The 14,943-nt window shown below is 48.9% G+C and overlaps 1 protein-coding gene across 1 annotated transcript in view; it reads right to left on the bottom strand.

The window, feature by feature from the left end:
• Positions 1 to 14,943, bottom strand: part of LOC146869435 (E3 ubiquitin-protein ligase TRIM38-like) — a 196,145-nt gene that overhangs the window by 141,057 nt on the left and 40,145 nt on the right. The window contains exon 2 of the mRNA XM_085599838.1: positions 659 to 754. Coding sequence (XP_085455964.1) covers positions 659 to 754 — 96 coding nt within the window. The remainder of the gene's footprint in view (positions 1 to 658; positions 755 to 14,943) is intronic.

Here is a 14,943-nt window from a genome sequence, read left to right as displayed (position 1 = left end):
TGCGCTGCTATTTACTATTTTGGTGCTTGTAATCACCTTTCTATGCTTCTGTCTACTGATTATCGCAGCACATGTATTCTATACAAGAATAACCTTAGCTCAATAAATATATTGAAGAATGTCGCCTTGTGTATTATTTGGATATTTCTCTGAGAACAAGAGAGCATGAGCGCCTGAGCGATAGGGTTCCAGATCGGTTACCTGGGGGATCAGGGTTGTCATGTTGAGTGGTTGTCAGAAACCACTCGCTGCCTGTTTGGGTTAGAGGGGCTTACGGTGGCACTGTGAGCTAGCTGGTCTCTAGGCCAACCTATACTGCGGGGTGCCTGGAATCAGTCTAGGCACCCCACCCAAAGATTATGTTGTCCACAAACGCGCAGATCCTACAGCTCAGTGGGAACTACAGAACAACATCAGTCTTGGCTTACCCATCTAAATGAAAGGGTAGGTTTCCCTGCTCTTTCTATATTTTCAGGTCTTAATCTGTCCCCAACTGGTGAGCTCTTCTCTCTCCTACCGCAAGGTCTGTCATGAATTCCCACCATATCTCTTATCTCCAATTCTGACAATCAGAAGTACAGCCTTGTCTCTCATCTTTATTTGAATCACAGGCCCCCTCCTCTCATCTACCTATAAAAACAGTAATGAAACCTCTTACCTCCACCTTGGTCGCGGTCCTGCTTTCTTCCGCTGCCCATATCTGCAGGCTCTCCAGCTCCTTTTTCAGACGTTCCACGTGGCCATGAAGTGTTTTCTGAAAAACAGTCCATGTGTTAATCTTATCCAACATCTCTTCTGCAAATCGATATTTAGCAAAATTATTCCAATCAAGCATAAATATGTCAACTTTGCAGCTGCCCTAAGATGCCACAGACTGCATTTGTTGAAGTAAATACAGTCCACACTGTACTCATAGGTCATTATGTCAAGTTTCTGCTTAGACACGCTCTTCTTTAGGCTTCAAAGATGAACATCACCATATATGAATGTGACGCCACATAGACACTTCGTATTCTCCTACCTCTCTACGAGTTCTTTTCTGTTTCTTCCTCAGTACATACAAAAGTCTCATCTGCAGAAATGCAACGCCTCAAACACTGCCTGCACCTTATCAAGACCGGATGAGCAGCACCTACCTGAAGCTCAACCCAATGTATGAACTATGTCAGCATACTCCATACTACAACGAAAACACTTCCCATCGTTTACCCCTTCCAATTTTAACATTTTTGCAGGGGTATGATAGAGATTAAGCACTGTCTTATAGTGCTGAGATAGTAAATTAGCAGACATAAATAGCCTCCCTGCCAAGTCAATAGAATGTTCCACTTGAGTGCCCTGGCACCCTAACCTATTATTCCATTTAAGATTATGAACATTTAATTCATCCATTTGAGCATCCAGTAGCAATGTATATAGAGTGCCAATACGGGCATCTTCCTGATAGCTTCAACAAAGGGATTTAGCTCTATGCTTCGTTGAGTATTACACAGATCGTCACGAATTTGTAAAAACTTAAAGAATTCAGATCTAGGAAAATTATATTTGACCGTTAGCATAGCGTAAAATGCCATGTTCCCATTGACATATAGGTCTCCAATATAAACAATCCCTTTAATCCGCCATCTGTCTATAGTTCTATCCCAGAATATAGAAGGTCGCAGACATTGGAGTATAATAGGAGACCCGGCCAAGTTGATATCGTTTCCGTACAGCCTTCCAGACCTTATAAGCAGTGTTTAACACCTTGAACCTAATTTTTTGGTAACAGCTGAACTACAGCATCACAAATAGACGGTTCTTGGCGTCCGTACCTAAAAGCATCTGGTAGATAGATGTAGATTCTGCTATATTAGACACCTCTTCACTGGTTAATAGAACTCGCATGTTTTGCAGAATACAAGAGTAATAATAGAACGTAAAATAGGGAACTGCCCAAACACCCTTCTCATGGGGTAATGTCATAAAGCGCATTGATCTGCGGGACTTCCCCATAGCCCATAAAAACCTGCCACAGATTGATTGAAGTAATTGCAGTTGGACACGGGTGATTTCTAGCGCGACTGATCTAAAAGAAATATAAAACCCTGGGTAAAATCAGCTTTTCAAGAACATTACAGCGCCTAACTAGTGAAAGATGCAAACATTCACAGCGATCCAATTGTTGCCTCACTGCCCTTACAATAAACCCCTAATTAACCTCCACTAGTGTTTTTAAGCATGTCCTTAATTTAACACCGGACTCATGATCCTTGGGTTATTATTGAAGTCTTGATTCGTACACAAAAATTGTGTTTTGGACGAATTGAGTTTGTAACCGAAGGCTGTGCCAAATTCAAGTGCCAACTGTTCTATCTCAAGCATAGCAGCGAGAGGATTTAGTGCGACAACCGCAATGTCGTCCGCATACGCGAGCACACGTTATTGCTCTTGCATGCATTTTACTGATTCGATCCTGGGGCTTTGCTCTAGCATATCTGACAAGCATTTGCAATGCAATAGGTCTCACATTTGCGAGAGTTCGAGCTATTGGCGCTGTAAACGACAATGCTTTTTATGAGTTTTAAAAAACTGCAAGCAGTGCGTAAACTCGCAGTTTGTACTTCTACTCTTTGCTAAGCCACTCTATGACACTCTACTGTACCCCCTCCACTCTACAACACTCTTCACCCCCTCAAAGACACATCCCACCACAACACTCTACAACACACTACGCTACGATACTCCACGCCACTAACTTTTAGACATGCTGAACATAATCCACACTGGTTTACAACATGGCCAAAGCACACTGGCAAAGCCAATAGCTCTTGCATAGGAGAGACCTATTTGCTTTGCCAATGCTTGTCTTAGGACTACTGCGACCCAGTAATTAAAACTGAGTGACAAAGGGAACAAAGAAAAGAACAGCAAGGCAATGCTAAGAAGGATGGATGGTGCGGGAATTAAGTTTGGACGAGGGGTGGTCTTGAGGATGGGGGTAACTAGGAGAACTTTAAAAAAGCCTGGTAAGTAACATGGGGGAGTGGAGGGAGTAGGGCAGGGGCTAGAGAGGGTAAAAACAAGGGGAAAGGATTTTGGGATGGGGGGGGGGGACCTCCCTCTCAAAAGAGACTAACCAAAAAATAAAAGGAAAGGGTGAAGGCAGCGAGGAGACTCGAAAATACAAGCTGTACAAAAAGACAATTTACCAAGATGGGTACTCATCAGGTTGGTTGTCACTAGTTTGCTCAAAGCCGTTCTAGGCAAAAACATTTGTCAAAACAAACTCTACAAAAAGGATTCATTAGAACCGTTTTCATTGTGTTCTATTTTTGACGAATACACAAACAACCAGTACACGGTCAGCGCAAGCCTTGTAACTGCTTTGACAGGAGCTGGCGAACAGAAATCAGGATAATGGACACACACTTGGACTTTTAGATTGGTCCACAGAACATCATGTTTGTTGGCTTCAAAATTAACAAGCATTGGCATAGCCAATAGGTCTCGCTTTTGGGACCTTATAAGTGTTTAGCCATGCAACAGTTAATGTTGTTGCACCAAGGATATTGTGCTGCATAACTAAATACTTATAAGGTCCCGAAAGCGAGACCTATTGGCTATTAAAATATTCCAGTTAAGTTCTGTTACCCTTTTTAAAAAGTAAATCAAATATACGATTGCCAAACATACTATTCTGGTCAGCCAGGCCTTAATAAAGTGTATCCACAGTATGATTGTTAGTAATGGTGGGAGGGGAGGTTTAAGGAATATTTGGAGTCCCTTCCCTTTTAACACCTACTCCCAGCCAAAGAGTGGAGAATCCACCAACTCTGGAACACCCTTAAAAACTTGATTACAGCCATAGAGGGTCTCAGTATACAAAAGTAAAGTGAGCATCTGTCATCTTTCTTTATCATGCTTTGATTCCTATAGGCTATAAAACTTTATAAGTGTGTTGACCATGAGTGTGCTAGGTGACTGGGGACAGGGCGGGCCAAATACCCTGAGGGCAGAGCTCACTGCACATGGCTAAAGGATGTACCTTGATGGCTCTGTGGGAGGTTGGCCGGCTGCAAAGCATGCCCATTGGCCATTTCCTGCACCTAAGGCCCTCCGGGCAAATCAATAGGTGGCACCAGAGGTCACACCCTTGACCCAAAGCCAAACGTGCAGGTGTGTGAAGCAACATACTCAAGTATATTACAATCAAGCAATAGAAATAAATTGACAAAATCTTTTTCATGGCAATTTAAATGGCTACTAATGTCAGTTAATAATCAATATCATACAAAAAGTAAAATCCCTTTAAAAACAAAAAATCATTTAAATGCATACTACGGTTCCGATTACAGACCTAAAAGGCAATGTAATTCAGTAGTTACAATGATCTAAAAGAAACCATGGTTCCCCTATGTACTGCTAGTGACCACAAAGATTACAACACGAATGATATCTTACATAGCATCGCAGCAACACGAATGATATCTTACATAGCATCGCAGCAACACCTCCTTTCTTACCAGAAGATGAAAGGCAGTTCACTCACATGTAATGCATGGAGTCACAAATGTTAAAGATTGGTTAATACTACGATGAAACTGACAGCGTCCAAATGGCATCAACAATTAGTCAAAGGTTCAGTAATAAACTGCCAATAATTTAAATTATTGAATATACGGGTTGGTATGCTCAAAAAGGCAAGTGGTGAGTGAAGAGAGTTGGGTGCAGGGGGACAACACTTTTATAAAGGTTACTGAATTACTTTTTATAGTGACATCTCAGTCCATAACTTCGCCAACATTTTTGTTAAGTAACTCCATTACCCAGCAACCAAAAAGGTTATGTACCACCTCAGGTAACAGTTCGTAAAATGGGCAAATAAGTCCAATGAACCAGCAGGTACTGGCCAACAGATTGGAAATCCCTGTCTCAACCCATGTCAAAAAGTACTGACCTCCAGACTTCTGTTTCTTTGGATGTTGTCTTTCATCTCACACATTTTGAAAAAGGGGTTCAAATTTGCACTTCTGCAGCCGGCCAAAACACTGATCCTTCTGCATGTTACCAGATTCTTTGCTGCTTGCTCCCTCAAGACGCACGAAAGCTTCCACCTGCGCTCGGTGCTTGTTGACATTTAGGACGCCCTGAAAACAAATAAGCATTGGCCGCGTGACGCGAAAGTGAAGTAGCCGCGAAAGTGAAAGTCATTGCGATCACGGGCTGATGGCGGCAGCCTCGAAAGTCATCACGGGCTGATAGCGGCTGCGCGCGTGCGGCGGCAAAAGTGCGAGTGGTGTGCGCAGCAAAAGAAAGCCATAAAGGAAAGCCAGGGCGCTGGCGGCTGCGCGCGTGCACGCCGGCCATGTGGCAGCACTTTTAAAAGCCCTAAATAAGGGCCTCATGTAGGTAGCCAAATACCGGTCGGTAACGGCCGATTTTCGGTAAATATGCCGTTACCGACCGGTATTCAGACAAGTGAGATGTAGGAGTCCAAAAACGACTTTTCGGTAAATATGAGGCGGTAAATACCGAATCATATATACCGAATTCTAAAATACCGAATCAGATTTACCGAATACATACTTAACGAATCGGTAAATATGAAGTGGTAAATATGAAGTGGTAAAAATTAAAATGACATGTAGGAGCACTCGGTAATTAAGAAATCCAAGAAAATCGGTAAATAAGAGTCGGTAATTAACACGGATTGAAAGCAGGTGGTAACCATCAACAGTGCATATAAGCAATCCCAAAATGCAACAGCGTGGACAACATGGCCGCTATGTATGTCATTGCAAGGCGCCTACGTCTACAGGCAGCAGGACTGAGGGTTTGGCGACGGGAGGAACGCATCTACAGACAGCGCATCACACTATTCCAGCTGACTGATGCAGAGATACATGAGAGGTACAGGCTACACCCCGAAACCATCATGGACTTAATCAGGGACCTTCACCCACTCCTGGACCAGCCAATGAGAAGGGCGCACGCCATACCCCCACATGTGCAGGTGCTCTGCAGCCTACATCTGCTGGCATCCGGCAGTTATCAGGTGGTGATAGCTGCGGTGGGTGGTGTATCCCAGAGTTGCCTGTCACGTTTCTTCAGGAAGTTCCTGGATGCCATGATGCAGAGAATGCACCACTACATCAGCTTCCCCAACACACAGGCTGCACTGCAGAAAACAAAAACAGACTTTTATCACATGGCACAGTTCCCCCATGTCATCGGCTGTATTGATGGTACACACATCCCAATCTGTCCACCAGCTGACACAGAGCACATCTACAGGAACAGGAAGTCCACCCACTCCATCAATGTGCAGGTGATCTGTGATGCAGGGAACATCATCACAGATATTGTTGCAAAGTTTCCTGGGAGCACCCACGACTCGTACATCTTCCAGAATAGTGGGATCTACACACGACTGAGTGCCGGAGAATTTGGAGAGGGATACCTGCTAGGTGAGTAACAGTGACGCCCCTTGCAACCTGCAAATCATAGTGTAAAGAGGCATGTGACTGATGTTTCCCTTTGACTCATCTAGGCGACAGTGCATATGCATGCCGGTCATTCATCCTCACTCCCTACCTACACCCAGCAACCCAGAGTGAGAGACGATACAACGTGGCACACAAAACAACACGCAATGTGGTGGAGCGCACGTTTGGACTACTGAAGAGCAGGTTCCGCTGCCTCCACAAGAGCGGAGGCGCACGCCAGTACACACCCATCACCTGCTGCAAGATTATTGCCACTTGTGCAATGCTGCACAACCTTGCCACGAAAAAAGGTACAGATGTGGAACTAACATATTTTGAGGACAACGAGGATGAGTCAGGCCAGCCACAGGGCAACGCAGCTAGAGTGCCAACTGCAATCGATGGGAGAGAGAGACGGACAGAGATCACATGCAACTATTTCTGAGTAAGTAAGGGGACACAGCCAGTTGTGATTAGTCATGACGTAGTTTTAATGTGGCACCACGCCATGAACACATGAACAAGCCAATCTGGCAATATACCATCTATACAAGGAGTATGTCCAGGGTGACGTCACCCATTGGGAAGTGGCTAAGCAGGGCCACATCAATGTTTGCGCATACGCGCTGCAGTGGTGGATGGCACGGCCTGTGCATCCTCACTAGAGCCAACCCCAAGCCGCCTGCTGCTCCTGCGTCCTTCTGGGACGGGGGGTGTGATGCTGCTCCTGCTGCTGGTGTCGATGCTCTCCGCAGCATCCCCTGCAGCAGTTGTCGACGCCTGACTAGTTAATAGCACCCCTAGTGCACTTGTCACCTGCACCATCCCCCGAGACAGGTCGCTGCAGCAGTGTGTTAGGCCCTCCTGCATCGTCACAGAGCGCCGGCACAGTAGAGAAGTCGCAGTTGCCAGACGGTTGAGTGCCCTGTTGGTAGTGTCCCTTCTCTGCCGTTCCCGGCGCCGTGCTTCGATGTCAGCATCTAATTTGCTGCACAACTGCTGGATTGACTGGGACATGTCCCGAATGCCCGCAGCCATGCCGCTGATGTTATTGTCCATGTTGACTAATGTAGTTTTCATCACCCGCATGTGCCTCTGGACTGACATGACTGCCTTTGTTTGCAGGCGCTGTTGTTTCAACATTTGGCCCTCGAGACCCAAGAAGACACCATGGCCGTCAATGGGTGCTGGTGGACTCTGGACACGCGACCTGCGGCGCCCTCTTGCTCCCGTCTGTGCTGCCTGTGAGGTGTGGGGCACAGTGGCATGGCTCCCTTCCTGGGGCCTGGTGAGTTCTTCAGGGCCCATGCTGTCGTCTGACGAGGTGTCTAAGGCTCGTAGCCTGGCTGCTGGACGCCTCCTCATTCCCACACCTGCAAGCGGAGATGTTGCCTGTGATTCAAACATGAGTGGCGATGCTGGCTCTGGGTGAGGTGATGCTGGCTCTGGGTGAGGTGATGCTGGCTCTGGCTGCGGCGAGGCTGCCTGTGTTGGTGGTGCGGCTGCCAGTGGGCCTGCTCCCTGGTCTGAACTTGTGCTGGCTAGAGGTGATATTTGTGGCCGGTGTGCCGTCTCTCCTGCAGCATGCCCTGTCCTGCATGATGTCACATCTGTGGACAGAAATACAACATTGGCTCAGTGTCCCCGAAGGGCTGCATTGAAAGCGTCACAATGAATCATTTCACATTCCAAAATGTCCTCTGTCCCCTTGTGCCTCGAGTGCGTGACATGCCTTGTTGCCCTGTAACATTTACGTCATGGTTGGTGTTTCCCTGACTACATCTCCCGGAATGCATTGCCTGTCTGCACTGACACGTGTGGACTGCAGTGTGATTCTCGTTTCACAATGGGGGATGTGGGATAGGGATAGGGGGTGCTACATTGCTGTGCTTTCGTCTTACCTTGTTGTGTGGCGGCTCTGGCAGAGCTGTCGGCGTCCCCAAGACCCACGACGCTCTCTTGCTCGATTGTGGCCCCCACCAGCTCCTCCAGTTCGGTGAGGGCAGGTGCCCTGTTGGTTCCACCTCCAGTCTGGCTGGCCTCCTTCTGGATGTCGCCCATCTTCCTCTTGGTTACAATCCTCAGGTCATACCAGCGCTTCTTTAGGACCTCTATGTCCCTGTGGGTCACTCCCACAGCATTCACCTGGGCCTGGATGGCCAGCCATATGTTGCGCTTTTCAGCCTCAGGCACTTGCAGGGATTGCCTTCCAAACAGCTTCTGGTGCTGCTTCACCACCTCCTCCACCAGCACCTGGAGTTCCTTGGGGCTAAATTTCAGCTTCCTCCTCCTTTCCCCTCCGTCTCTCTGTGTTCTCTGGCTGGACATGATGTTCGTTTTCCCGCTCGCACAGGCACCGGCTCCCTGCCTCTCCTCTGCACTCCAAGCCTCTCCAGGGTCGGCTAATTATGTACACCTGCCTGGGTGTGGCCACTTCCTGGTTGGGTGGGCTGTGGTTGCACAGGATTAGCTGTTTCGTCAAGTCATGTGATTTTATTTACCGATTCCGTACATACCGATTCGGTATTTTCCGATTCGGTCAATACCACCTCGGTATTTTCCGATTCGGTAAATACCACCTCGGTATTTTCCGATTCGGTAAATACCACCTCGGTATTTACCGATTCGGTGAATTCCGATTCGTGATTACCGAATGTTACCGAATCGGTAACTGTTACCGAATTTTTACCTACATATAACTTACCGATTCTAATTTACCGATTCGGTACGGCTCGGTATTTAAGAAACGGTAAAATTTATTTACCTACATGAGGCCCCAAATGTCTTGCAGAGCAGCACATGCGCTGTCTCCGGCGAGACCTAAAAAGGTTAAACCGACCACCACCTCTTTACTGTGGGTACTCAGCTGCAGAGGGCAAGGACCAAGCTTATTTCCATTGAGTGTACATTAAGGCCTACTTGTATTTTTGCAAATGAGTTGTACTTCAAGCTTCATACACATAAAAATATGGCCTAAATTTTATGAGGAAGATTATCTAACAGCCTCATAAATGATAAGAATAGGAGAGAATTGACATTTATCGAATATCCCATTTCAATATTTGATGGTATCAGCCAAATGGCGAAAGTGCAACCAGCTGTAAACATCCAGTCAGTAAGGACTTGAACCAGACTAATTGGGTACCTTTAAATACCAAGATAAAACCTAATTCTGGCAACTCCCCCACCCCACCCCTATGTATAAAAGAAGGAACTTCAAAAACATAGCGCCTTGTTACATTATAAAACAGTCGCCGTCGCGGACTCACTGAAGCTCTTACGGTTTAAATGCTGCACTACTTCTCATTGCTGATTCACCGGCAATTTGTGACCCGTAATCATTCCACTTTAGAAGTAAATCCAGCTCGCGAAAGAGCACGGCCTCCAGCGCTTCCGGTCCGGTGAGAAGAGGTTTAGCGAAAAACAAAACAACAGGCATTATCAAATACAGTGCGTAAGCCTCGGCTGAGCTGCGGACCCGTCATGCGGACACGTCATGGACCCCGACATTTGTCTTGAGCCGCTGTGCTCAAACGCCGGGGAGCCGTACACGAGGAGATGTTCACGCACGCTGCAGAATGGAGGTGCGAGGGGTGACGCGCATGCGTGCATATGGCTGCAGGGCCGTGATACGTTCGCGTGCGACCAGCTCCTCGATGTTCTGTCCGAGGTGGGAGCGCTCAAAAGTTAATAGACGTGTGAGCGTGCACATGGGCTGTCCAGGCGCCATGAGCGTGCACATCCCTGTCCCCCTATGGCCACCAAACCGACGACTATAGGTCTCGCCAAGGCGACAGCGCATGCGCTGCGTCGCTGGGCGAGACCTAAAAAGGAATTGATATACAATGAAAACAACAATGGGGAGCACGGGCATCCCTGTCTTGTACCTCTGGTGATAAATACGGGGTCTGATTCTAAGCTCATCATACAGAGTTTAGCCATTGGCTGGCGATATAAAACCTGGATAGCTTTAACAAAACCTTGGCGAAATCCCAATCGTCGTAAAACGGCCCATAAAAAATCCCATGCGACCCGATCGAATGCTTTTTCAGCATCTAATAGAATCAGACCAAATTTATTCCCCTTGGTGTTGGCTACATCTAATATAGTTATTACCCTGTTGATATGGTTAACTGTACCCCGTTAGGGTATGAACCCATGTTGCCGAATTAATACTAAAGGGATTACCACTTCCGCCAATCGGGTCGCCAGGACTTTAGCATAAATTACGCCATTGCAATTTAGTAACGATATGGGTCGGTAAGAGCCTGGAAGATTAGGTGGCTTATCTTTTTTTTTTTTAAAGACAATTATATTTGCCTCATCCCATGACGCGGGGACTGCGCCTATCTGTGCCTGTTGAAAAGTGAACAACATATTCCCTTTCAACACTTCAAAAAAGGTTTTGTATAATTCTAGAGGTAATTTGTTGGGTCCAGGCGCTTTACCACTAGCTAGGCTCTTGATGGCCGCCTCCAACTCTTCCATAGTTATAGGAGACTCTAGCCCATCTATGTCTTGGAGGTTCAAAGTTTCACTATTAAGATTTTGCAGCAAGGCCTCACCTCCCAGCGTGTCGTAGCTATCTCCAGTGTACAACTCCTTAAAAAAATCACGAAAAACGTTAAGGATCCCAGCCGGGGTGTCCACCGAGTTGCCTTGAGAGTCAGTTATGGCCTCAATTCTTTGTGCTGCTACTCTTGACCGAAGCCTTTGTGCCAAACAGCACCCTGCGGCTTCCCCATACTAATAATAATAATAATCTGGCATTTGTAAAGCGCGCAGCTACCTACCAACGGAGGTGTCCCGGCGCTGTACTTATACCGCAGAGGAACCCATCCTGGCTTTCCCTGTGAAGTGTCCACTCCTGGGCACCCCCAAGGTGCAGCCAGGCATCCCCTGCGCTGTTGGGGCCGTTGTGGAGATTAAGCAAGCTATTGCCCAGAGTTGTACAGTGGGACCCATGATTAGACTAGGCACCGAGGCGAGAAATATCAGGTCCGAGGAAATTAAGCCCAAGACCCGCCGAAGCGGGAATTGAACCCTGGTCTCGGGCCGGACCTCTGCATCAGGGTCATACTCATAGCTCTGTTCCTTGTTCGGAGTATGCTTAATGGCTATTGCTTTACTCCAATGAAGGTTGATTTTGGCCTTGCAGCGTGTAACCTCTGTTTGAAGTGATGCAATATCGCCCTTTGCATATATCTCCAAGATAGGATTTTCTTCAGCTGTTATAAGCTTTGCATACAACTGCTGAGTTGCCAACTTCAGCTGTTTCTGCTTGTGTAACCCAAAACTGAGGGTTTCTCCACTAAACTCTGCCTTTAGGGCATCCCAAACAAAGCCAGCCGCAGTAGAGCTGCGACTGATAACTAGGAATTGGCTAATACACTCATTCATGTGCACAACATATGTTTTGTCAAGCAAAAGCTTCCTATCGAATGACAACGATCTGGCCTAATACCTACATTAAGTGCATGAATATTCAATACCAAAGGTCCATGATCAGCCGTAATCCTGGGAGATATGTGTATATCTTCATCGGCCAGTAACGCTGTTGATAAAAAACATATTCTAGCCTTACTAATTTCTGATGCGGGTGTGAGTAGAATGTGCGCCACGTTAGGCAGCCCAGACATCAACCAACCCATGATCCAAGACCAAGTGCTGAAGGGCCTTGAAAACGTTAGGTTTTCTGCCTTTATAGCTTTTAATATCCACTAGTAACCCCTTGAGGCTAGATATGTATATTAAAATCCTCACACCAAATCAGAGGAGTTGGCCATAATGCTAATTCGACATTCAATCATCTAGCACTTCTGCCTCATCAAAGTTGGAGCCGTATACCGAGCAGACCGTGCATCTAGTATTCCCTATAATACATTCAACGATAACCCATCGCCCCGGTTTATCCCCCAGGGCTCTTCCTGTCCCCTGTATAGAAATTGTTGCCAATACCGCGACCCCACCAAGTTGTTGTAGATTGCTGTGTGCAAATCAATGTTGACAATTCAGCCAAATGTTTTTTTTTTACCCCATGGTATTTGAGTTTCCTGTATACAGACTAGATCTGGTTGCAGCACCCGCAGCTCTGCAGCCACCCGTCGCCTCTTCCCATAGTTATTGAGCCCACATACATTAAAAGAGCAGATTCATTATCCTGGGAGCCTATTGCTATTCCCAATCAAATGTCAATGTTTCTAGCTAGTCTAAGACCATGTGCATGGTTTGTTTATGATTCCGCTTTTTATTTTAACACTATCAAGGATTGTTTTATCTCTAGCACCCCCCAACCCCAAGTGCCCACCCCATCCTCCCCACCCCCCCTCCCCATCCCTCCTTCCAACACAGGGCTTCGGATCTGCCCCTCCCCCACCTTTACCCTGAAAAGAGGCTTGGAGACCAATGGTCCCTGAGCTGGATCAAGCTCCTGCCCTGCCGGATGGCACCCCCCTCAAAAACAGTATGCCATTCTTCATTTCCACCTTTTTTTTCCCCTCGTTTTTTTTCCCCCTTTGCTTACTTTTTTAGTGCGACAGCCCGATCATAAGCCTGGTGATAGAAAGAGGAGAGCAGGCATATAAGAAGTATACATATATAGAACTATGGAAAAAAAATAGGAAAACCCATAGCCCACCCTATTCAAAAAACAAAACAGAAGAGAAGAGAGTCCGTATAGTTTGTCACCCCCATATTTAACCGAATCCTACAAGTCCCATCCCCTCTTACAGGGATTGCAGATATTCTTTACCCGGCATTTCTGCAGTAAAAAAAGATAAATAAATAAATAAATACACACATCGGACTTGCTCCTTAAAAATTACCTTCGGGGGGCGTGGCCAGGCGCCGACAGCGATGGCCGCCTAGTTCGTGAGCTCCGTTGAGCTACCTGTGCTGCCCGCTTAAATCCGCCCAATTCTCCGATCTGCAGGCACCGGAGCAGCTGCGCCGCCTTCCTGAAGGGAAGCGCGATCGGCAGAGGCCAGCAGGTGCGCCCGGCGACAGAGGGGGCGATCGGTGGCCGCATCGGTCGGTGCGGCGCCAGCATACGAGATCGGCTGGAGCCTGAGGCGCGGGCCGGCCGCAACTAGACGTCCCGGCTTGAGGCCTGTACCGCCGGCGAGGCTGCGGCGTGGCTGGTGATCGCGGGAGGCGGCCGGCCTACTGGGGGCAAGAGTGAGGCCTGGAACTGCTCTGCGGAAGGACCGAGCCACGTGGGCCCGGAGGGGACTGCCCCGGACGCGGATCGAGCACGTGGCAGGCCGGCATTGGTGGTGGGGCCTTGCGCCGGCGGAGTGCCGTGGCCCTGGCGCTTGGGCCCTGAAGAGCTCCGCAGGGATCCGACACCGTGGAGCAGGACTGTGTGGTGGACATCGGAGACAGCGGGGTCGCTGCGGGGGTGAGGCCTACATTGGACCCAGCGAGTGGTGAGCCCCACCCAGGAGGACGCAGTGCCGGGCGGGGAGGCAGAGACGATAGTGAGTGGACCCTGGTTCACGAACTCGGTGGGCCGCTGCGACCCTAGGAACACGGCTGCCGGGGAGGACACTACCGGCGGAGGTGGCCCGCTCTAGGGGGGACCTGCCCAGGGGCGAGGCGCGACCGCAACAGCCGTCCCGCAAACCAGCGCCCAGCTTTTGGGGGTCCCCGAGAGTGACTCACGCCGGTGGTTGGCGCACACGAGGGACAGGAGTGGCCACCGCTCGGAGCGGGGAGGTGACTGCTGATCGAGCCCCGAGGGCGACGCCGGACGTGGCGGAGGCGACAGTGCGCTGGCCCGGACGGCGAGGGGGCACACCGCGGAGCCCGGGGCCCTGGGGTGGGCCCGGTCTGGGGCACATCCTTTACGGAGCGGCGGACCGTTGTTGCCATGCGCCCTAAGGCGGGGAAACCCTCGCAAACCAACAAGCTGGATAAGTATGCAGTGCCCACTGGTCCGGCGCTCCCTGGGGCAACGGCAGATGCAGCGGCGGAGAAGGCGGAACCCTCCCTGACCTCCATCATGGCCGCCATACAGACGCTGGGAACGAACCTGGAGACAAAAATGGACAAGATCTCGATCGAGGTCAACCTCCTACGTACGGATCTTGGAAGGACTACAGAACGGTCGAAGGCCAACGAGACGGACATTAAGGCCCTGCAGGCATCAGAGAAGTGACTGGAGGGCCGCATCAATGAGCTAGTCTCTCAACACCGCCAAATGGCCCTGCGGCTGGAGGACCAAGAAGGGAGGGCGAGGCGAAGTAATATCCGCGTCATGGGTGTGCCGGAGGGAATGGAGGAGGGCAGTGTGGAGCTCTTCCTCGAGGACCTCATCCTCCACCACTTGAAGCCCGGAAGGCTTTCGAAGCTTTTCACGATTGAGCGGGCCCACCGGGCCCTGATCCCTAAGCCCCGGCCGGGGGCCCCGCCTAGGACAATCATCGCCAAGATCCTGAACTACCGGGACCGGGACGCCATCCTGTAGGAGGCCAGA

The sequence above is a fragment of the Triturus cristatus genome, chromosome 1_1 (assembly GCF_964204655.1).
Source record: "Triturus cristatus chromosome 1_1, aTriCri1.1, whole genome shotgun sequence".
NCBI classification, from domain to species: domain Eukaryota; kingdom Metazoa; phylum Chordata; class Amphibia; order Caudata; family Salamandridae; genus Triturus; species Triturus cristatus.
The sequence above is the reverse complement of the archived record's forward strand: the minus strand, read 5'-3'. Positions and strand labels throughout refer to the sequence as shown.